This window comes from Salvelinus alpinus, chromosome 15 (assembly GCF_045679555.1).
Source record: "Salvelinus alpinus chromosome 15, SLU_Salpinus.1, whole genome shotgun sequence".
Classification (NCBI taxonomy): domain Eukaryota; kingdom Metazoa; phylum Chordata; class Actinopteri; order Salmoniformes; family Salmonidae; genus Salvelinus; species Salvelinus alpinus.
The window spans coordinates 5,447,729-5,475,170 of NC_092100.1; the positions used below are offsets into that span (position 1 = coordinate 5,447,729).

General features: G+C 49.6%; 1 protein-coding gene across 1 annotated transcript in view; it reads right to left on the reverse strand.

Annotated features, from left to right (window-relative positions):
* The window catches only part of crocc2 (ciliary rootlet coiled-coil, rootletin family member 2), a 167,917-nt gene that overhangs the window by 104,283 nt on the left and 36,192 nt on the right, over positions 1 to 27,442 (reverse strand). The window contains exon 11 of the mRNA XM_071342349.1: positions 158 to 340. Coding sequence (XP_071198450.1) covers positions 158 to 340 — 183 coding nt within the window. The remainder of the gene's footprint in view (positions 1 to 157; positions 341 to 27,442) is intronic.

Genomic DNA, 27,442 nt, shown 5'->3' on the forward strand with positions numbered 1-27,442 from the left:
CTGATCTCAACTCTCAACAAACAGATAGAAAACCAGCAGGATGGAGGGATGATGCTCTCTCTCTTCTTCCTCTCTCTCTCCTCCTCCTCCTCATGTGTGTGTGTGTCTGTGAGCATGTACACGTGTGTGTGTGTGTGTGATGTTTCCCTAGACCTACCCTCTCTGGGCCTCGCTGCGTTGGCGTTCCAGCTGTCTCTCCAGGTCGTCTCTCTGCTGGCGGAGCAGGTCTCTCTGTCTCTGGAGATCCCCAGCCAACCCCCTCATCACCTCCAGCTCGGCCCCCAGGGACTCTGTCTTCTGCTGGAGGCCCACAACCAGCTTCTCCAGGCTGACCTTCTCACTGGGGGGGAGGAGGAGAGAGAGAGAGAGAGGGGGCGGATGGAGAGATAGAGACAGGGCGAGAGAGAGACAGAGAGAGAGAGAGAGAGAGAGAGAGAGAGAGAGGGGGCGGATGGAGAGATAGAGACGGGGCGAGAGAGAGAGAGAGAGAGAGCATGTTTTTAAAAAATATATACGATTTAGAGTTGGATAAACTTGGATATTTCCACAAGAACATATACGGGATACTACCCTCCACAACATAACCTTCACTCCAAATCAAAACTCCAAACCTACATCCTGATTTTGGACAAAATTACCTGAAAGGATTCATACTACCAAAGATTCTTATTCCCAAAGGACTATACAGCAAATGCTGTGGCAAACCAACGACTAGTAAAATAAGCACAACAGAAACCTGCAGAACAGATCTGACTGCAACGTTAATTAGCACTGAAGTGTAAAGAGAAAGGTGTCAAAGCCCTTGAGTCCAACAACGGCAGGAGAGTTTCACAGCCACCTTTCACAGCCACAGAGGGAGGCCTTTGAAGCTCCCTCCCTCTGTGCAGAGGTCATTACAATACAGTACCCCTTGGATGTAGAAAATGACAAGGCACGGAGAGAGAACAAAAACAAGATCCTTACGGAAAATCGAGAGACACTTTTTTTCTGACTGCTATAAAAAAAAAAAGGGAACGTAAGTAACTGAATCCTTCACACAGACCATCCCCTGGCATGACGCAGTGCTATATTAACACAGATCATCCCCTGGCATGGCACAGTGCTATATTAACACAGACCATCCCCTGGCATGACGCAGTGCTATATTAACACAGACCATCCCCTGGCATGGCACAGTGCTATATTAACACAGACCATCCCCTGGCACAGTGCTATATTAACACAGACCATCCCCTGGCATGGCACAGTGCTATATTAACACAGACCATCCCCTGGCACAGTGCTATATTAACCAGACCATCCCCTGGTATGACACAGTGCTATATTAACACAGACCATCCCCTGGCATGGCACAGTGCTATATTAACACAGACCATCCCCTGGCATGGCACAGTGCTATATTAACACAGACCATCCCCTGGCATGGCACAGTGCTATATTAACACAGACCATCCCCTGGTATGACACAGTGCTATATTAACACAGACCATCCCCTGGCACAGTGCTATATTAACCAGACCATCCCCTGGCATGACACAGTGCTATATTAACCAGACCATCCCCTGGTATGACACAGTGCTATATTAACCAGACCATCCCCTGGTATGACACAGTGCTATATTAACCAGACCATCCCCTGGCATGGCACAGTGCTATATTAACCAGACCATCCCCTGGTATGACACAGTGCTATATTAACACAGACCATCCCCTGGCACAGTGCTATATTAACCAGACCATCCCCTGGCATGACACAGTGCTATATTAACCAGACCATCCCCTGGTATGACACAGTGCTATATTAACCAGACCATCCCCTGGCATGGCACAGTGCTATATTAACCAGACCATCCCCTGGCATGAGGCAGTGCTATATTAACAAGACCATCCCCTGGCATGTCACAGTGCTATATTAACCAGACCATCCCATGGCACAGTGCTATATTAACCAGACCATCCCCTGGCATGACACAGTGCTATATTAACCAGACCATCCCCTGGCATGACACAGTGCTATATTAACCAGACCATCCCCTGGCATGACACAGTGCTATATTAACCAGACCATCCCCTGGCATGACGCAGTGCTATATTAACCACACCATCCCCTGGCATGGCACAGTGCTATATTAACCAGACCATCCCCTGGCACAGTGCTATATTAACCAGACCATCCCCTGGCATGGCACAGTGCTATATTAACCAGACCATCCCCTGGCATGGCACAGTGCTATATTAACACAGACCATCCCCTGGCATGGCACAGTGCTATATTAACCAGACCATCCCCTGGCATGGCACAGTGCTATATTAACCAGACCATCCCCTGGCACAGTGCTATATTAACCAGACCATCCCCTGGCATGGCACAGTGCTATATTAACCAGACCATCCCCTGGCACAGTGCTATATTAACCAGACCATCCCCTGGCATGGCACAGTGCTATATTAACCAGACCATCCCCTGGCACAGTGCTATATTAACCAGACCATCCCCTGGTATCACACAGTGCTATATTAACCAGACCATCCCCTGGTATGACACAGTGCTATATTAACCAGACCATCCCCTGGCATGAGGCAGTGCTATATTAACAAGACCATCCCCTGGCATGACGCAGTGCTATATTAACCACACCATCCCCTGGCATGGCACAGTGCTATATTAACCAGACCATCCCCTGGCACAGTGCTATATTAACCAGACCATCCCCTGGCATGGCACAGTGCTATATTAACCAGACCATCCCCTGGCATGGCACAGTGCTATATTAACACAGACCATCCCCTGGCATGGCACAGTGCTATATTAACCAGACCATCCCCTGGCATGGCACAGTGCTATATTAACCAGACCATCCCCTGGCACAGTGCTATATTAACCAGACCATCCCCTGGCATGGCACAGTGCTATATTAACCAGACCATCCCCTGGCACAGTGCTATATTAACCAGACCATCCCCTGGCATGGCACAGTGCTATATTAACCAGACCATCCCCTGGCACAGTGCTATATTAACCAGACCATCCCCTGGCATGGCACAGTGCTATATTAACCAGACCATCCCCTGGCATGACACAGTGCTATATTAACCATACCATCCCCTGGCATGGCACAGTGCTATATTAACCAGACCATCCCCTGGCATGGCACAGTGCTATATTAACCAGACCATCCCCTGGCATGGCACAGTGCTATATTAACCAGACCATCCCCTGGCATGGCACAGTGCTATATTAACCAGACCATCCCCTGGCATGGCACAGTGCTATATTAACCAGACCATCCCCTGGCATGGCACAGTGCTATATTAACCAGACCATCCCCTGGCATGACGCAGTGCTATATTAACCAGACCATCCCCTGGCATGGCACAGTGCTATATTAACCAGACCATCCCCTGGCATGACACAGTGCTATATTAACCAGACCATCCCCTGGCATGGCACAGTGCTATATTAACCAGACCATCCCCTGGCATGGCACAGTGCTATATTAACACAGACCATCCCCTGGCATGACACAGTGCTATATTAACCAGACCATCCCCTGGCATGGCACAGTGCTATATTAACACAGACCATCCCCTGGCATGACGCAGTGCTATATTAACCAGACCATCCCCTGGCATGGCACAGTGCTATATTAACACAGACCATCCCCTGGCACAGTGCAATATTAACCAGACCATCCCCTGGCATGACACAGTGCTATATTAACCAGACCATCCCCTGGCATGACACAGTGCTATATTAACCAGACCATCCCCTGGCATGACACAGTGCTATATTAACCAGACCATCCCCTGGCATGGCACAGTGCTATATTAACCAGACCATCCCCTGGCATGACACAGTGCTATATTAACCAGACCATCCCCTGGCATGACACAGTGCTATATTAACCAGACCATCCCCTGGCATGGCACAGTGCTATATTAACCAGACCATCCCCTGGCATGACACAGTGCTATATTAACCAGACCATCCCCTGGCATGACACAGTGCTATATTAACCAGACCATCCCCTGGCATGGCACAGTGCTATATTAACCAGACCATCCCCTGGCATGACACAGTGCTATATTAACCAGACCATCCCCTGGCATGACACAGTGCTATATTAACCAGACCATCCCCTGGCATGGCACAGTGCTATATTAACCAGACCATCCCCTGGCATGACACAGTGCTATATTAACCAGACCATCCCCTGGCATGACACAGTGCTATATTAACCAGACCATCCACTGGCATGACACAGTGCTATATTAACCAGACCATCCCCTGGCATGACACAGTGCTATATTAACCAGACCATCCCCTGGCATGGCACAGTGCTATATTAACCAGACCATCCCCTGGCATGGCACAGTGCTATATTAACCAGACCATCCCCTGGCATGACACAGTGCTATATTAACCAGACCATCCCATGGCACAGTGCTATATTAACCAGACCATCCCATGACACAGTGCTATATTAACCAGACCATCCCCTGGCATGACACAGTGCTATATTAACCAGACCATCCCCTGGCATGACACAGTGCTATATTAACCAGACCATCCCCTGGCATGACACAGTGCTATATTAACCAGACCATCCCCTGGCATGACACAGTGCTATATTTACACAGACCATCCCCTGGCATGACACAGTGCTATATTAACACAGACCATCCCCTGGCACAGTGCTATATTAACCAGACCATCCCCTGGCATGACACAGTGCTATATTAACCAGACCATCCCCTGGCATGACACAGTGCTATATTAACCAGACCATCCCCTGGCATGGCACAGTGCTATATTAACCAGACCATCCCCTGGCATGACACAGTGCTATATTAACCAGACCATCCCCTGGCATGGCACAGTGCTATATTAACACAGACCATCCCCTGGCATGGCACAGTGCTATATTAACCAGACCATCCCCTGGCATGACACAGTGCTATATTAACCAGACCATCCCCTGGCATGACACAGTGCTATATTAACCAGACCATCCCCTGGCATGACACAGTGCTATATTAACCAGACCATCCCCTGGCATGGCACAGTGCTATATTAACACAGACCATCCCCTGGCACAGTGCTATATTAACCAGACCATCCCCTGGCACAGTGCTATATTAACCAGACCATCCCCTGGCATGACACAGTGCTATATTAACCAGACCATCCCCTGGCATGACGCAGTGCTATATTAACCACACCATCCCCTGGCATGGCACAGTGCTATATTAACCAGACCATCCCCTGGCACAGTGCTATATTAACCAGACCATCCCCTGGCATGGCACAGTGCTATATTAACCAGACCATCCCCTGGCATGGCACAGTGCTATATTAACACAGACCATCCCCTGGCATGGCACAGTGCTATATTAACCAGACCATCCCCTGGCATGGCACAGTGCTATATTAACCAGACCATCCCCTGGCACAGTGCTATATTAACCAGACCATCCCCTGGCATGGCACAGTGCTATATTAACCAGACCATCCCCTGGCATGACACAGTGCTATATTAACCAGACCATCCCCTGGCATGGCACAGTGCTATATTAACACAGACCATCCCCTGGCACAGTGCTATATTAACCAGACCATCCCCTGGCACAGTGCTATATTAACCAGACCATCCCCTGGCATGGCACAGTGCTATATTAACCAGACCATCCCCTGGCATGGCACAGTGCTATATTAACACAGACCATCCCCTGGCATGGCACAGTGCTATATTAACCAGACCATCCCCTGGCATGGCACAGTGCTATATTAACCAGACCATCCCCTGGCACAGTGCTATATTAACCAGACCATCCCCTGGCATGGCACAGTGCTATATTAACCAGACCATCCCCTGGCACAGTGCTATATTAACCAGACCATCCCCTGGCATGGCACAGTGCTATATTAACCAGACCATCCCCTGGCACAGTGCTATATTAACCAGACCATCCCCTGGCATGGCACAGTGCTATATTAACCAGACCATCCCCTGGCATGACACAGTGCTATATTAACCATACCATCCCCTGGCATGGCACAGTGCTATATTAACCAGACCATCCCCTGGCATGGCACAGTGCTATATTAACCAGACCATCCCCTGGCATGGCACAGTGCTATATTAACCAGACCATCCCCTGGCATGGCACAGTGCTATATTAACCATACCATCCCCTGGCATGACACAGTGCTATATTAACCAGACCATCCCCTGGCATGGCACAGTGCTATATTAACCAGACCATCCCCTGGCATGGCACAGTGCTATATTAACCAGACCATCCCCTGGCATGGCACAGTGCTATATTAACCAGACCATCCCCTGGCATGACGCAGTGCTATATTAACCAGACCATCCCCTGGCATGGCACAGTGCTATATTAACCAGACCATCCCCTGGCATGACACAGTGCTATATTAACCAGACCATCCCCTGGCATGGCACAGTGCTATATTAACCAGACCATCCCCTGGCATGGCACAGTGCTATATTAACACAGACCATCCCCTGGCATGACACAGTGCTATATTAACCAGACCATCCCCTGGCACAGTGCTATATTAACCAGACCATCCCCTGGCATGACACAGTGCTATATTAACAAGACCATCCCCTGGCATGACGCAGTGCTATATTAACCACACCATCCCCTGGCATGGCACAGTGCTATATTAACCAGACCATCCCCTGGCACAGTGCTATATTAACCAGACCATCCCCTGGCATGGCACAGTGCTATATTAACCAGACCATCCCCTGGCATGGCACAGTGCTATATTAACACAGACCATCCCCTGGCATGGCACAGTGCTATATTAACCAGACCATCCCCTGGCATGGCACAGTGCTATATTAACCAGACCATCCCCTGGCACAGTGCTATATTAACCAGACCATCCCCTGGCATGGCACAGTGCTATATTAACCAGACCATCCCCTGGCACAGTGCTATATTAACCAGACCATCCCCTGGCATGGCACAGTGCTATATTAACCAGACCATCCCCTGGCACAGTGCTATATTAACCAGACCATCCCCTGGCATGGCACAGTGCTATATTAACCAGACCATCCCCTGGCATGACACAGTGCTATATTAACCATACCATCCCCTGGCATGGCACAGTGCTATATTAACCAGACCATCCCCTGGCATGGCACAGTGCTATATTAACCAGACCATCCCCTGGCATGGCACAGTGCTATATTAACCAGACCATCCCCTGGCATGGCACAGTGCTATATTAACCAGACCATCCCCTGGCATGGCACAGTGCTATATTAACCAGACCATCCCCTGGCATGGCACAGTGCTATATTAACCAGACCATCCCCTGGCATGACGCAGTGCTATATTAACCAGACCATCCCCTGGCATGGCACAGTGCTATATTAACCAGACCATCCCCTGGCATGACACAGTGCTATATTAACCAGACCATCCCCTGGCATGGCACAGTGCTATATTAACCAGACCATCCCCTGGCATGGCACAGTGCTATATTAACACAGACCATCCCCTGGCATGACACAGTGCTATATTAACCAGACCATCCCCTGGCACAGTGCTATATTAACCAGACCATCCCCTGGCATGACACAGTGCTATATTAACCAGACCATCCCCTGGCATGGCACAGTGCTATATTAACACAGACCATCCCCTGGCACAGTGCTATATTAACCAGACCATCCCCTGGCATGACACAGTGCTATATTAACCAGACCATCCCCTGGCATGACACAGTGCTATATTAACCAGACCATCCCCTGGCATGACACAGTGCTATATTAACCAGACCATCCCCTGGCATGGCACAGTGCTATATTAACCAGACCATCCCCTGGCACAGTGCTATATTAACCAGACCATCCCCTGGCATGACACAGTGCTATATTAACCAGACCATCCCCTGGCATGGCACAGTGCTATATTAACCAGACCATCCCCTGGCATGACACAGTGCTATATTAACCAGACCATCCCCTGGCATGGCACAGTGCTATATTAACCAGACCATCCCCTGGCATGGCACAGTGCTATATTAACCAGACCATCCCCTGGCACGGCACAGTGCTATATTAACCAGACCATCCCCTGGCATGACACAGTGCTATATTAACCAGACCATCCCCTGGCATGGCACAGTGCTATATTAACCAGACCATCCCCTGGCATGACACAGTGCTATATTAACCAGACCATCCCCTGGCATGACACAGTGCTATATTAACCAGACCATCCACTGGCATGACACAGTGCTATATTAACCAGACCATCCCCTGGCATGACACAGTGCTATATTAACCAGACCATCCCCTGGCATGGCACAGTGCTATATTAACCAGACCATCCCCTGGCATGGCACAGTGCTATATTAACCAGACCATCCCCTGGCATGACACAGTGCTATATTAACCAGACCATCCCATGGCACAGTGCTATATTAACCAGACCATCCCATGACACAGTGCTATATTAACCAGACCATCCCCTGGCATGACACAGTGCTATATTAACCAGACCATCCCCTGGCATGACACAGTGCTATATTAACCAGACCATCCCCTGGCATGACACAGTGCTATATTAACCAGACCATCCCCTGGCATGACACAGTGCTATATTTACACAGACCATCCCCTGGCATGACACAGTGCTATATTAACACAGACCATCCCCTGGCACAGTGCTATATTAACCAGACCATCCCCTGGCATGACACAGTGCTATATTAACCAGACCATCCCCTGGCATGACACAGTGCTATATTAACCAGACCATCCCCTGGCATGGCACAGTGCTATATTAACCAGACCATCCCCTGGCATGACACAGTGCTATATTAACCAGACCATCCCCTGGCATGGCACAGTGCTATATTAACACAGACCATCCCCTGGCATGGCACAGTGCTATATTAACCAGACCATCCCCTGGCATGACACAGTGCTATATTAACCAGACCATCCCCTGGCATGACACAGTGCTATATTAACCAGACCATCCCCTGGCATGACACAGTGCTATATTAACCAGACCATCCCCTGGCATGGCACAGTGCTATATTAACACAGACCATCCCCTGGCACAGTGCTATATTAACCAGACCATCCCCTGGCACAGTGCTATATTAACCAGACCATCCCCTGGCATGACACAGTGCTATATTAACCAGACCATCCCCTGGCATGACGCAGTGCTATATTAACCACACCATCCCCTGGCATGGCACAGTGCTATATTAACCAGACCATCCCCTGGCACAGTGCTATATTAACCAGACCATCCCCTGGCATGGCACAGTGCTATATTAACCAGACCATCCCCTGGCATGGCACAGTGCTATATTAACACAGACCATCCCCTGGCATGGCACAGTGCTATATTAACCAGACCATCCCCTGGCATGGCACAGTGCTATATTAACCAGACCATCCCCTGGCACAGTGCTATATTAACCAGACCATCCCCTGGCATGGCACAGTGCTATATTAACCAGACCATCCCCTGGCATGACACAGTGCTATATTAACCAGACCATCCCCTGGCATGGCACAGTGCTATATTAACACAGACCATCCCCTGGCACAGTGCTATATTAACCAGACCATCCCCTGGCACAGTGCTATATTAACCAGACCATCCCCTGGCATGACACAGTGCTATATTAACCAGACCATCCCCTGGCATGACGCAGTGCTATATTAACCACACCATCCCCTGGCATGGCACAGTGCTATATTAACCAGACCATCCCCTGGCACAGTGCTATATTAACCAGACCATCCCCTGGCATGGCACAGTGCTATATTAACCAGACCATCCCCTGGCATGGCACAGTGCTATATTAACACAGACCATCCCCTGGCATGGCACAGTGCTATATTAACCAGACCATCCCCTGGCATGGCACAGTGCTATATTAACCAGACCATCCCCTGGCACAGTGCTATATTAACCAGACCATCCCCTGGCATGGCACAGTGCTATATTAACCAGACCATCCCCTGGCACAGTGCTATATTAACCAGACCATCCCCTGGCATGGCACAGTGCTATATTAACCAGACCATCCCCTGGCACAGTGCTATATTAACCAGACCATCCCCTGGCATGGCACAGTGCTATATTAACCAGACCATCCCCTGGCATGACACAGTGCTATATTAACCATACCATCCCCTGGCATGGCACAGTGCTATATTAACCAGACCATCCCCTGGCATGGCACAGTGCTATATTAACCAGACCATCCCCTGGCATGGCACAGTGCTATATTAACCAGACCATCCCCTGGCATGGCACAGTGCTATATTAACCATACCATCCCCTGGCATGACACAGTGCTATATTAACCAGACCATCCCCTGGCATGGCACAGTGCTATATTAACCAGACCATCCCCTGGCATGGCACAGTGCTATATTAACCAGACCATCCCCTGGCATGGCACAGTGCTATATTAACCAGACCATCCCCTGGCATGACGCAGTGCTATATTAACCAGACCATCCCCTGGCATGGCACAGTGCTATATTAACCAGACCATCCCCTGGCATGACACAGTGCTATATTAACCAGACCATCCCCTGGCATGGCACAGTGCTATATTAACCAGACCATCCCCTGGCATGGCACAGTGCTATATTAACACAGACCATCCCCTGGCATGACACAGTGCTATATTAACCAGACCATCCCCTGGCACAGTGCTATATTAACCAGACCATCCCCTGGCATGACACAGTGCTATATTAACCAGACCATCCCCTGGCATGGCACAGTGCTATATTAACACAGACCATCCCCTGGCACAGTGCTATATTAACCAGACCATCCCCTGGCATGACACAGTGCTATATTAACCAGACCATCCCCTGGCATGACACAGTGCTATATTAACCAGACCATCCCCTGGCATGACACAGTGCTATATTAACCAGACCATCCCCTGGCATGGCACAGTGCTATATTAACCAGACCATCCCCTGGCACAGTGCTATATTAACCAGACCATCCCCTGGCATGACACAGTGCTATATTAACCAGACCATCCCCTGGCATGGCACAGTGCTATATTAACCAGACCATCCCCTGGCACAGTGCTATATTAACCAGACCATCCCCTGGCATGACACAGTGCTATATTAACCAGACCATCCCCTGGCATGACACAGTGCTATATTAACCAGACCATCCCCTGGCATGGCACAGTGCTATATTAACCAGACCATCCCCTGGCACAGTGCTATATTAACCAGACCATCCCCTGGCATGACACAGTGCTATATTAACCAGACCATCCCCTGGCATGGCACAGTGCTATATTAACCAGACCATCCCCTGGCATGACACAGTGCTATATTAACCAGACCATCCCCTGGCATGGCACAGTGCTATATTAACCAGACCATCCCCTGGCACAGTGCTATATTAACCAGACCATCCCCTGGCATGACACAGTGCTATATTAACCAGACCATCCCCTGGCATGGCACAGTGCTATATTAACCAGACCATCCCCTGGCATGGCACAGTGCTATATTAACCAGACCATCCCCTGGCATGACACAGTGCTATATTAACCAGACCATCCCCTGGCATGACACAGTGCTATATTAACCAGACCATCCCCTGGCATGACACAGTGCTATATTAACCAGACCATCCCCTGGCATGGCACAGTGCTATATTAACCAGACCATCCCCTGGCATGGCACAGTGCTATATTAACCAGACCATCCCCTGGCATGACACAGTGCTATATTAACCAGACCATCCCCTGGCATGGCACAGTGCTATATTAACCAGACCATCCCCTGGCATGGCACAGTGCTATATTAACCAGACCATCCCCTGGCATGACACAGTGCTATATTAACCAGACCATCCCCTGGCATGGCACAGTGCTATATTAACCAGACCATCCCCTGGCATGACACAGTGCTATATTAACCAGACCATCCCCTGGCATGACACAGTGCTATATTAACCAGACCATCCCCTGGCATGACACAGTGCTATATTAACCAGACCATCCCCTGGCATGACACAGTGCTATATTAACCAGACCATCCCCTGGCATGGCACAGTGCTATATTAACACAGACCATCCCCTGGCATGGCACAGTGCTATATTAACCAGACCATCCCCTGGCATGACACAGTGCTATATTAACCAGACCATCCCCTGGCATGACACAGTGCTATATTAACCAGACCATCCCCTGGCATGGCACAGTGCTATATTAACCAGACCATCCCCTGGCATGGCACAGTGCTATATTAACCAGACCATCCCCTGGCACAGTGCTATATTAACCAGACCATCCCCTGGCATGACACAGTGCTATATTAACCAGACCATCCCCTGGCATGGCACAGTGCTATATTAACCAGACCATCCCCTGGCATGACACAGTGCTATATTAACCAGACCATCCCCTGGCATGACACAGTGCTATATTAACCAGACCATCCCCTGGCATGGCACAGTGCTATATTAACCAGACCATCCCCTGGCATGACACAGTGCTATATTAACCAGACCATCCCCTGGCATGACACAGTGCTATATTAACCAGACCATCCCCTGGCATGGCACAGTGCTATATTAACCAGACCATCCCCTGGCATGACACAGTGCTATATTAACCAGACCATCCCCTGGCATGACACAGTGCTATATTAACCAGACCATCCCCTGGCATGGCACAGTGCTATATTAACCAGACCATCCCCTGGCATGACACAGTGCTATATTAACCAGACCATCCCCTGGCATGGCACAGTGCTATATTAACCAGACCATCCCCTGGCATGACACAGTGCTATATTAACCAGACCATCCCCTGGCATGACACAGTGCTATATTAACCAGACCATCCACTGGCATGACACAGTGCTATATTAACCAGACCATCCCCTGGCATGACACAGTGCTATATTAACCAGACCATCCCCTGGCATGGCACAGTGCTATATTAACCAGACCATCCCCTGGCATGGCACAGTGCTATATTAACCAGACCATCCCCTGGCATGACACAGTGCTATATTAACCAGACCATCCCATGGCACAGTGCTATATTAACCAGACCATCCCATGACACAGTGCTATATTAACCAGACCATCCCCTGGCATGACACAGTGCTATATTAACCAGACCATCCCCTGGCATGACACAGTGCTATATTAACCAGACCATCCCCTGGCATGACACAGTGCTATATTAACCAGACCATCCCCTGGCATGACACAGTGCTATATTTACACAGACCATCCCCTGGCATGACACAGTGCTATATTAACACAGACCATCCCCTGGCACAGTGCTATATTAACCAGACCATCCCCTGGCATGACACAGTGCTATATTAACCAGACCATCCCCTGGCATGACACAGTGCTATATTAACCAGACCATCCCCTGGCATGGCACAGTGCTATATTAACCAGACCATCCCCTGGCATGACACAGTGCTATATTAACCAGACCATCCCCTGGCATGGCACAGTGCTATATTAACACAGACCATCCCCTGGCATGGCACAGTGCTATATTAACCAGACCATCCCCTGGCATGACACAGTGCTATATTAACCAGACCATCCCCTGGCATGACACAGTGCTATATTAACCAGACCATCCCCTGGCATGACACAGTGCTATATTAACCAGACCATCCCCTGGCATGGCACAGTGCTATATTAACACAGACCATCCCCTGGCACAGTGCTATATTAACCAGACCATCCCCTGGCACAGTGCTATATTAACCAGACCATCCCCTGGCATGACACAGTGCTATATTAACCAGACCATCCCCTGGCATGACGCAGTGCTATATTAACCACACCATCCCCTGGCATGGCACAGTGCTATATTAACCAGACCATCCCCTGGCACAGTGCTATATTAACCAGACCATCCCCTGGCATGGCACAGTGCTATATTAACCAGACCATCCCCTGGCATGGCACAGTGCTATATTAACACAGACCATCCCCTGGCATGGCACAGTGCTATATTAACCAGACCATCCCCTGGCATGGCACAGTGCTATATTAACCAGACCATCCCCTGGCACAGTGCTATATTAACCAGACCATCCCCTGGCATGGCACAGTGCTATATTAACCAGACCATCCCCTGGCATGACACAGTGCTATATTAACCAGACCATCCCCTGGCATGGCACAGTGCTATATTAACACAGACCATCCCCTGGCACAGTGCTATATTAACCAGACCATCCCCTGGCACAGTGCTATATTAACCAGACCATCCCCTGGCATGACACAGTGCTATATTAACCAGACCATCCCCTGGCATGACGCAGTGCTATATTAACCACACCATCCCCTGGCATGGCACAGTGCTATATTAACCAGACCATCCCCTGGCACAGTGCTATATTAACCAGACCATCCCCTGGCATGGCACAGTGCTATATTAACCAGACCATCCCCTGGCATGGCACAGTGCTATATTAACACAGACCATCCCCTGGCATGGCACAGTGCTATATTAACCAGACCATCCCCTGGCATGGCACAGTGCTATATTAACCAGACCATCCCCTGGCACAGTGCTATATTAACCAGACCATCCCCTGGCATGGCACAGTGCTATATTAACCAGACCATCCCCTGGCACAGTGCTATATTAACCAGACCATCCCCTGGCATGGCACAGTGCTATATTAACCAGACCATCCCCTGGCACAGTGCTATATTAACCAGACCATCCCCTGGCATGGCACAGTGCTATATTAACCAGACCATCCCCTGGCATGACACAGTGCTATATTAACCATACCATCCCCTGGCATGGCACAGTGCTATATTAACCAGACCATCCCCTGGCATGGCACAGTGCTATATTAACCAGACCATCCCCTGGCATGGCACAGTGCTATATTAACCAGACCATCCCCTGGCATGGCACAGTGCTATATTAACCATACCATCCCCTGGCATGACACAGTGCTATATTAACCAGACCATCCCCTGGCATGGCACAGTGCTATATTAACCAGACCATCCCCTGGCATGGCACAGTGCTATATTAACCAGACCATCCCCTGGCATGGCACAGTGCTATATTAACCAGACCATCCCCTGGCATGACGCAGTGCTATATTAACCAGACCATCCCCTGGCATGGCACAGTGCTATATTAACCAGACCATCCCCTGGCATGACACAGTGCTATATTAACCAGACCATCCCCTGGCATGGCACAGTGCTATATTAACCAGACCATCCCCTGGCATGGCACAGTGCTATATTAACACAGACCATCCCCTGGCATGACACAGTGCTATATTAACCAGACCATCCCCTGGCACAGTGCTATATTAACCAGACCATCCCCTGGCATGACACAGTGCTATATTAACCAGACCATCCCCTGGCATGGCACAGTGCTATATTAACACAGACCATCCCCTGGCACAGTGCTATATTAACCAGACCATCCCCTGGCATGACACAGTGCTATATTAACCAGACCATCCCCTGGCATGACACAGTGCTATATTAACCAGACCATCCCCTGGCATGACACAGTGCTATATTAACCAGACCATCCCCTGGCATGGCACAGTGCTATATTAACCAGACCATCCCCTGGCACAGTGCTATATTAACCAGACCATCCCCTGGCATGGCACAGTGCTATATTAACCAGACCATCCCCTGGCATGGCACAGTGCTATATTAACCAGACCATCCCCTGGCACAGTGCTATATTAACCAGACCATCCCCTGGCATGACACAGTGCTATATTAACCAAACCATCCCCTGGCATGACACAGTGCTATATTAACCAGACCATCCCCTGGCATGGCACAGTGCTATATTAACCAGACCATCCCCTGGCACAGTGCTATATTAACCAGACCATCCCCTGGCATGACACAGTGCTATATTAACCAAACCATCCCCTGGCATGGCACAGTGCTATATTAACCAGACCATCCCCTGGCATGACACAGTGCTATATTAACCAGACCATCCCCTGGCATGACACAGTGCTATATTAACCAGACCATCCACTGGCATGACACAGTGCTATATTAACCAGACCATCCCCTGGCATGACACAGTGCTATATTAACCAGACCATCCCCTGGCATGGCACAGTGCTATATTAACCAGACCATCCCCTGGCATGGCACAGTGCTATATTAACCAGACCATCCCCTGGCATGACACAGTGCTATATTAACCAGACCATCCCCTGGCATGGCACAGTGCTATATTAACCAGACCATCCCATGGCACAGTGCTATATTAACCAGACCATCCCCTGGCATGACACAGTGCTATATTAACCAGACCATCCCCTGGCATGACACAGTGCTATATTAACCAGACCATCCCCTGGCATGACACAGTGCTATATTAACCAGACCATCCCCTGGCATGACACAGTGCTATATTTACACAGACCATCCCCTGGCATGACACAGTGCTATATTAACACAGACCATCCCCTGGCACAGTGCTATATTAACCAGACCATCCCCTGGCACAGTGCTATATTAACCAGACCATCCCCTGGCATGACACAGTGCTATATTAACCAGACCATCCCCTGGCATGGCACAGTGCTATATTAACCAGACCATCCCCTGGCATGACACAGTGCTATATTAACCAGACCATCCCCTGGCATGGCACAGTGCTATATTAACACAGACCATCCCCTGGCATGGCACAGTGCTATATTAACCAGACCATCCCCTGGCATGACACAGTGCTATATTAACCAGACCATCCCCTGGCATGACACAGTGCTATATTAACCAGACCATCCCCTGGCATGACACAGTGCTATATTAACCAGACCATCCCCTGGCATGGCACAGTGCTATATTAACACAGACCATCCCCTGGCACAGTGCTATATTAACCAGACCATCCCCTGGCACAGTGCTATATTAACCAGACCATCCCCTGGCATGACACAGTGCTATATTAACCAGACCATCCCCTGGCACAGTGCTATATTAACCAGACCATCCCCTGGCATGACACAGTGCTATATTAACCAGACCATCCCCTGGCATGGCACAGTGCTATATTAACCAGACCATCCCCTGGCATGGCACAGTGCTATATTAACCAGACCATCCCCTGGCATGACACAGTGCTATATTAACCAGACCATCCCCTGGCATGGCACAGTGCTATATTAACCAGACCATCCCCTGGCATGACACAGTGCTATATTAACCAGACCATCCCCTGGCATGACACAGTGCTATATTAACCAGACCATCCCCTGGCATGGCACAGTGCTATATTAACCAGACCATCCCCTGGCATGGCACAGTGCTATATTAACCAGACCATCCCATGACACAGTGCTATATTAACCAGACCATCCCCTGGCATGGCACAGTGCTATATTAACCAGACCATCCCCTGGCATGACACAGTGCTATATTAACCAGACCATCCCCTGGCATGACACAGTGCTATATTAACCAGACCATCCACTGGCATGACACAGTGCTATATTAACCAGACCATCCCCTGGCATGACACAGTGCTATATTAACCAGACCATCCCCTGGCATGGCACAGTGCTATATTAACCAGACCATCCCCTGGCATGGCACAGTGCTATATTAACCAGACCATCCCCTGGCATGACACAGTGCTATATTAACCAGACCATCCCATGGCACAGTGCTATATTAACCAGACCATCCCATGACACAGTGCTATATTAACCAGACCATCCCCTGGCATGACACAGTGCTATATTAACCAGACCATCCCCTGGCATGACACAGTGCTATATTAACCAGACCATCCCCTGGCATGACACAGTGCTATATTAACCAGACCATCCCCTGGCATGACACAGTGCTATATTTACACAGACCATCCCCTGGCATGACACAGTGCTATATTAACACAGACCATCCCCTGGCACAGTGCTATATTAACCAGACCATCCCCTGGCATGACACAGTGCTATATTAACCAGACCATCCCCTGGCATGACACAGTGCTATATTAACCAGACCATCCCCTGGCATGGCACAGTGCTATATTAACCAGACCATCCCCTGGCATGACACAGTGCTATATTAACCAGACCATCCCCTGGCATGGCACAGTGCTATATTAACACAGACCATCCCCTGGCATGGCACAGTGCTATATTAACCAGACCATCCCCTGGCATGACACAGTGCTATATTAACCAGACCATCCCCTGGCATGACACAGTGCTATATTAACCAGACCATCCCCTGGCATGACACAGTGCTATATTAACCAGACCATCCCCTGGCATGGCACAGTGCTATATTAACACAGACCATCCCCTGGCACAGTGCTATATTAACCAGACCATCCCCTGGCACAGTGCTATATTAACCAGACCATCCCCTGGCATGACACAGTGCTATATTAACCAGACCATCCCCTGGCATGGCACAGTGCTATATTAACCAGACCATCCCCTGGCATGGCACAGTGCTATATTAACCAGACCATCCCCTGGCATGACACAGTGCTATATTAACCAGACCATCCCCTGGCATGGCACAGTGCTATATTAACCAGACCATCCCCTGGCATGACACAGTGCTATATTAACCAGACCATCCCCTGGCATGACACAGTGCTATATTAACCAGACCATCCCCTGGCATGGCACAGTGCTATATTAACCAGACCATCCCCTGGCATGGCACAGTGCTATATTAACCAGACCATCCCATGACACAGTGCTATATTAACCAGACCATCCCCTGGCATGGCACAGTGCTATATTAACCAGACCATCCCCTGGCATGACACAGTGCTATATTAACCAGACCATCCCCTGGCATGACACAGTGCTATATTAACCAGACCATCCACTGGCATGACACAGTGCTATATTAACCAGACCATCCCCTGGCATGACACAGTGCTATATTAACCAGACCATCCCCTGGCATGGCACAGTGCTATATTAACCAGACCATCCCCTGGCATGGCACAGTGCTATATTAACCAGACCATCCCCTGGCATGACACAGTGCTATATTAACCAGACCATCCCATGGCACAGTGCTATATTAACCAGACCATCCCATGACACAGTGCTATATTAACCAGACCATCCCCTGGCATGACACAGTGCTATATTAACCAGACCATCCCCTGGCATGACACAGTGCTATATTAACCAGACCATCCCCTGGCATGACACAGTGCTATATTAACCAGACCATCCCCTGGCATGACACAGTGCTATATTTACACAGACCATCCCCTGGCATGACACAGTGCTATATTAACACAGACCATCCCCTGGCACAGTGCTATATTAACCAGACCATCCCCTGGCATGACACAGTGCTATATTAACCAGACCATCCCCTGGCATGACACAGTGCTATATTAACCAGACCATCCCCTGGCATGGCACAGTGCTATATTAACCAGACCATCCCCTGGCATGACACAGTGCTATATTAACCAGACCATCCCCTGGCATGGCACAGTGCTATATTAACACAGACCATCCCCTGGCATGGCACAGTGCTATATTAACCAGACCATCCCCTGGCATGACACAGTGCTATATTAACCAGACCATCCCCTGGCATGACACAGTGCTATATTAACCAGACCATCCCCTGGCATGACACAGTGCTATATTAACCAGACCATCCCCTGGCATGGCACAGTGCTATATTAACACAGACCATCCCCTGGCACAGTGCTATATTAACCAGACCATCCCCTGGCATGGCACAGTGCTATATTAACCAGACCATCCCCTGGCATGACACAGTGCTATATTAACCAGACCATCCCCTGGCATGACGCAGTGCTATATTAACCACACCATCCCCTGGCATGGCACAGTGCTATATTAACCAGACCATCCCCTGGCACAGTGCTATATTAACCAGACCATCCCCTGGCATGGCACAGTGCTATATTAACCAGACCATCCCCTGGCATGGCACAGTGCTATATTAACACAGACCATCCCCTGGCATGGCACAGTGCTATATTAACCAGACCATCCCCTGGCATGGCACAGTGCTATATTAACCAGACCATCCCCTGGCACAGTGCTATATTAACCAGACCATCCCCTGGCATGACACAGTGCTATATTAACCAGACCATCCCCTGGCATGACACAGTGCTATATTAACCAGACCATCCCCTGGCATGGCACAGTGCTATATTAACCAGACCATCCCCTGGCACAGTGCTATATTAACCAGACCATCCCCTGGCATGACACAGTGCTATATTAACCAAACCATCCCCTGGCATGGCACAGTGCTATATTAACCAGACCATCCCCTGGCATGACACAGTGCTATATTAACCAGACCATCCCCTGGCATGACACAGTGCTATATTAACCAGACCATCCACTGGCATGACACAGTGCTATATTAACCAGACCATCCCCTGGCATGACACAGTGCTATATTAACCAGACCATCCCCTGGCATGGCACAGTGCTATATTAACCAGACCATCCCCTGGCATGGCACAGTGCTATATTAACCAGACCATCCCCTGGCATGACACAGTGCTATATTAACCAGACCATCCCCTGGCATGGCACAGTGCTATATTAACCAGACCATCCCATGGCACAGTGCTATATTAACCAGACCATCCCCTGGCATGACACAGTGCTATATTAACCAGACCATCCCCTGGCATGACACAGTGCTATATTAACCAGACCATCCCCTGGCATGACACAGTGCTATATTAACCAGACCATCCCCTGGCATGACACAGTGCTATATTTACACAGACCATCCCCTGGCATGACACAGTGCTATATTAACCAGACCATCCCATGACACAGTGCTATATTAACCAGACCATCCCCTGGCATGACACAGTGCTATATTAACCAGACCATCCCCTGGCATGACACAGTGCTATATTAACCAGACCATCCCCTGGCATGACACAGTGCTATATTAACCAGACCATCCCCTGGCATGACACAGTGCTATATTTACACAGACCATCCCCTGGCATGACACAGTGCTATATTAACACAGACCATCCCCTGGCACAGTGCTATATTAACCAGACCATCCCCTGGCATGACACAGTGCTATATTAACCAGACCATCCCCTGGCATGACACAGTGCTATATTAACCAGACCATCCCCTGGCATGGCACAGTGCTATATTAACCAGACCATCCCCTGGCATGACACAGTGCTATATTAACCAGACCATCCCCTGGCATGGCACAGTGCTATATTAACACAGACCATCCCCTGGCATGGCACAGTGCTATATTAACCAGACCATCCCCTGGCATGACACAGTGCTATATTAACCAGACCATCCCCTGGCATGACACAGTGCTATATTAACCAGACCATCCCCTGGCATGACACAGTGCTATATTAACCAGACCATCCCCTGGCATGGCACAGTGCTATATTAACACAGACCATCCCCTGGCACAGTGCTATATTAACCAGACCATCCCCTGGCACAGTGCTATATTAACCAGACCATCCCCTGGCACAGTGCTATATTAACCAGACCATCCCCTGGCATGGCACAGTGCTATATTAACCAGACCATCCCCTGGCATGGCACAGTGCTATATTAACCAGACCATCCCCTGGCATGACACAGTGCTATATTAACCAGACCATCCCCTGGCATGGCACAGTGCTATATTAACCAGACCATCCCCTGGCATGACACAGTGCTATATTAACCAGACCATCCCCTGGCATGACACAGTGCTATATTAACCAGACCATCCCCTGGCATGGCACAGTGCTATATTAACCAGACCATCCCCTGGCATGGCACAGTGCTATATTAACCAGACCATCCCCTGGCATGGCACAGTGCTATATTAACCAGACCATCCCCTGGCATGACACAGTGCTATATTAACCAGACCATCCCCTGGCATGGCACAGTGCTATATTAACCAGACCATCCCCTGGCATGACACAGTGCTATATTAACCAGACCATCCCCTGGCATGACACAGTGCTATATTAACCAGACCATCCCCTGGCATGGCACAGTGCTATATTAACCAGACCATCCCCTGGCATGGCACAGTGCTATATTAACCAGACCATCCCATGACACAGTGCTATATTAACCAGACCATCCCCTGGCATGGCACAGTGCTATATTAACCAGACCATCCCCTGGCATGACACAGTGCTATATTAACCAGACCATCCCCTGGCATGACACAGTGCTATATTAACCAGACCATCCACTGGCATGACACAGTGCTATATTAACCAGACCATCCCCTGGCATGACACAGTGCTATATTAACCAGACCATCCCCTGGCATGGCACAGTGCTATATTAACCAGACCATCCCCTGGCATGGCACAGTGCTATATTAACCAGACCATCCCCTGGCATGACACAGTGCTATATTAACCAGACCATCCCATGGCACAGTGCTATATTAACCAGACCATCCCATGACACAGTGCTATATTAACCAGACCATCCCCTGGCATGACACAGTGCTATATTAACCAGACCATCCCCTGGCATGACACAGTGCTATATTAACCAGACCATCCCCTGGCATGACACAGTGCTATATTAACCAGACCATCCCCTGGCATGACACAGTGCTATATTTACACAGACCATCCCCTGGCATGACACAGTGCTATATTAACACAGACCATCCCCTGGCACAGTGCTATATTAACCAGACCATCCCCTGGCATGACACAGTGCTATATTAACCAGACCATCCCCTGGCATGACACAGTGCTATATTAACCAGACCATCCCCTGGCATGGCACAGTGCTATATTAACCAGACCATCCCCTGGCATGACACAGTGCTATATTAACCAGACCATCCCCTGGCATGGCACAGTGCTATATTAACACAGACCATCCCCTGGCATGGCACAGTGCTATATTAACCAGACCATCCCCTGGCATGACACAGTGCTATATTAACCAGACCATCCCCTGGCATGACACAGTGCTATATTAACCAGACCATCCCCTGGCATGACACAGTGCTATATTAACCAGACCATCCCCTGGCATGGCACAGTGCTATATTAACACAGACCATCCCCTGGCACAGTGCTATATTAACCAGACCATCCCCTGGCACAGTGCTATATTAACCAGACCATCCCCTGGCATGACACAGTGCTATATTAACCAGACCATCCCCTGGCATGACGCAGTGCTATATTAACCACACCATCCCCTGGCATGGCACAGTGCTATATTAACCAGACCATCCCCTGGCACAGTGCTATATTAACCAGACCATCCCCTGGCATGGCACAGTGCTATATTAACCAGACCATCCCCTGGCATGGCACAGTGCTATATTAACACAGACCATCCCCTGGCATGGCACAGTGCTATATTAACCAGACCATCCCCTGGCATGGCACAGTGCTATATTAACCAGACCATCCCCTGGCACAGTGCTATATTAACCAGACCATCCCCTGGCATGGCACAGTGCTATATTAACCAGACCATCCCCTGGCACAGTGCTATATTAACCAGACCATCCCCTGGCATGGCACAGTGCTATATTAACCAGACCATCCCCTGGCACAGTGCTATATTAACCAGACCATCCCCTGGCATGGCACAGTGCTATATTAACCAGACCATCCCCTGGCATGACACAGTGCTATATTAACCATACCATCCCCTGGCATGGCACAGTGCTATATTAACCAGACCATCCCCTGGCATGGCACAGTGCTATATTAACCAGACCATCCCCTGGCATGGCACAGTGCTATATTAACCAGACCATCCCCTGGCATGGCACAGTGCTATATTAACCATACCATCCCCTGGCATGACACAGTGCTATATTAACCAGACCATCCCCTGGCATGGCACAGTGCTATATTAACCAGACCATCCCCTGGCATGGCACAGTGCTATATTAACCAGACCATCCCCTGGCATGGCACAGTGCTATATTAACCAGACCATCCCCTGGCATGACGCAGTGCTATATTAACCAGACCATCCCCTGGCATGGCACAGTGCTATATTAACCAGACCATCCCCTGGCATGACACAGTGCTATATTAACCAGACCATCCCCTGGCATGGCACAGTGCTATATTAACCAGACCATCCCCTGGCATGGCACAGTGCTATATTAACACAGACCATCCCCTGGCATGACACAGTGCTATATTAACCAGACCATCCCCTGGCACAGTGCTATATTAACCAGACCATCCCCTGGCATGACACAGTGCTATATTAACCAGACCATCCCCTGGCATGGCACAGTGCTATATTAACACAGACCATCCCCTGGCACAGTGCTATATTAACCAGACCATCCCCTGGCATGACACAGTGCTATATTAACCAGACCATCCCCTGGCATGACACAGTGCTATATTAACCAGACCATCCCCTGGCATGACACAGTGCTATATTAACCAGACCATCCCCTGGCATGGCACAGTGCTATATTAACCAGACCATCCCCTGGCACAGTGCTATATTAACCAGACCATCCCCTGGCATGACACAGTGCTATATTAACCAGACCATCCCCTGGCATGGCACAGTGCTATATTAACCAGACCATCCCCTGGCACAGTGCTATATTAACCAGACCATCCCCTGGCATGACACAGTGCTATATTAACCAGACCATCCCCTGGCATGACACAGTGCTATATTAACCAGACCATCCCCTGGCATGGCACAGTGCTATATTAACCAGACCATCCCCTGGCACAGTGCTATATTAACCAGACCATCCCCTGGCATGACACAGTGCTATATTAACCAGACCATCCCCTGGCATGGCACAGTGCTATATTAACCAGACCATCCCCTGGCATGACACAGTGCTATATTAACCAGACCATCCCCTGGCATGACACAGTGCTATATTAACCAGACCATCCACTGGCATGACACAGTGCTATATTAACCAGACCATCCCCTGGCATGACACAGTGCTATATTAACCAGACCATCCCCTGGCATGGCACAGTGCTATATTAACCAGACCATCCCCTTGCATGGCACAGTGCTATATTAACCAGACCATCCCCTGGCATGACACAGTGCTATATTAACCAGACCATCCCCTGGCATGGCACAGTGCTATATTAACCAGACCATCCCATGGCACAGTGCTATATTAACCAGACCATCCCCTGGCATGACACAGTGCTATATTAACCAGACCATCCCCTGGCATGACACAGTGCTATATTAACCAGACCATCCCCTGGCATGACACAGTGCTATATTAACCAGACCATCCCCTGGCATGACACAGTGCTATATTTACACAGACCATCCCCTGGCATGACACAGTGCTATATTAACACAGACCATCCCCTGGCACAGTGCTATATTAACCAGACCATCCCCTGGCATGACACAGTGCTATATTAACCAGACCATCCCCTGGCATGGCACAGTGCTATATTAACCAGACCATCCCCTGGCATGACACAGTGCTATATTAACCAGACCATCCCCTGGCATGACACAGTGCTATATTAACACAGACCATCCCCTGGCATGGCACAGTGCTATATTAACCAGACCATCCCCTGGCATGACACAGTGCTATATTAACCAGACCATCCCCTGGCATGACACAGTGCTATATTAACCAGACCATCCCCTGGCATGACACAGTGCTATATTAACCAGACCATCCCCGGGCATGGCACAGTGCTATATTAACACAGACCATCCCCTGGCACAGTGCTATATTAACCAGACCATCCCCTGGCACAGTGCTATATTAACCAGACCATCCCCTGGCATGACACAGTGCTATATTAACCAGACCATCCCCTGGCATGGCACAGTGCTATATTAACCAGACCATCCCCTGGCATGGCACAGTGCTATATTAACCAGACCATCCCCTGGCATGACACAGTGCTATATTAACCAGACCATCCCCTGGCATGGCACAGTGCTATATTAACCAGACCATCCCCTGGCATGACACAGTGCTATATTAACCAGACCATCCCCTGGCATGACACAGTGCTATATTAACCAGACCATCCCCTGGCATGGCACAGTGCTATATTAACCAGACCATCCCCTGGCATGACACAGTGCTATATTAACCAGACCATCCCCTGGCATGACACAGTGCTATATTAACCAGACCATCCCCTGGCATGGCACAGTGCTATATTAACCAGACCATCCCCTGGCATGACACAGTGCTATATTAACCAGACCATCCCCTGGCATGACACAGTGCTATATTAACCAGACCATCCACTGGCATGACACAGTGCTATATTAACACAGACCATCCCCTGGCATGACACAGTGCTATATTAACACAGACCATCCCCTGGCACAGTGCTATATTAACCAGACCATCCCCTGGCACAGTGCTATATTAACCAGACCATCCCCTGGCATGGCACAGTGCTATATTAACACAGACCATCCCCTGGCACAGTGCTATATTAACCAGACCATCCCCTGGCACAGTGCTATATTAACCAGACCATCCCCTGGCATGACACAGTGCTATATTAACCAGACCATCCCCTGGCATGACACAGTGCTATATTAACACAGACCATCCCCTGGCATGACACAGTGCTATATTAACCAGACCATCCCCTGGCATGGCACAGTGCTATATTAACACAGACCATCCCCTGGCATGACGCAGTGCTATATTAACCAGACCATCCCCTGGCATGGCACAGTGCTATATTAACACAGACCATCCCCTGGCATGACGCAGTGCTATATTAACCAGACCATCCCCTGGCATGGCACAGTGCTATATTAACACAGACCATCCCCTGGCATGACGCAGTGCTATATTAACCAGACCATCCCCTGGCACAGTGCTATATTAACCAGATCATCCCCTGGCATGGCACAGTGCTATATTAACACAGACCATCCCCTGGCATGGCACAGTGCTATATTAACACAGACCATCCCCTGGCATGACGCAGTGCTATATTAACCAGACCATCCCCTGGCACAGTGCTATATTAACCAGACCATCCCATGGCACAGTGCTATATTAACCAGACCATCCCATGACACAGTGCTATATTAACCAGACCATCCCTTGGCATGACACAGTGCTATATTAACCAGACCATCCCCTGGCATGGCACAGTGCTATATTTACCAGACCATCCCATGGCACAGTGCTATATTAACCAGACCATCCCTTGGCATGACACAGTGCTATATTAACACAGACCATCCCCTGGCACAGTGCTATATTAACCAGACCATCCCATGACGCAGTGCTATATTAACCAGACCATCCCCTGGCATGGTGCTATATTAACACAGACCATCCCATGACACAGTGCTATATTAACCAGACCATCCACTGGCATGGCACAGTGCTATA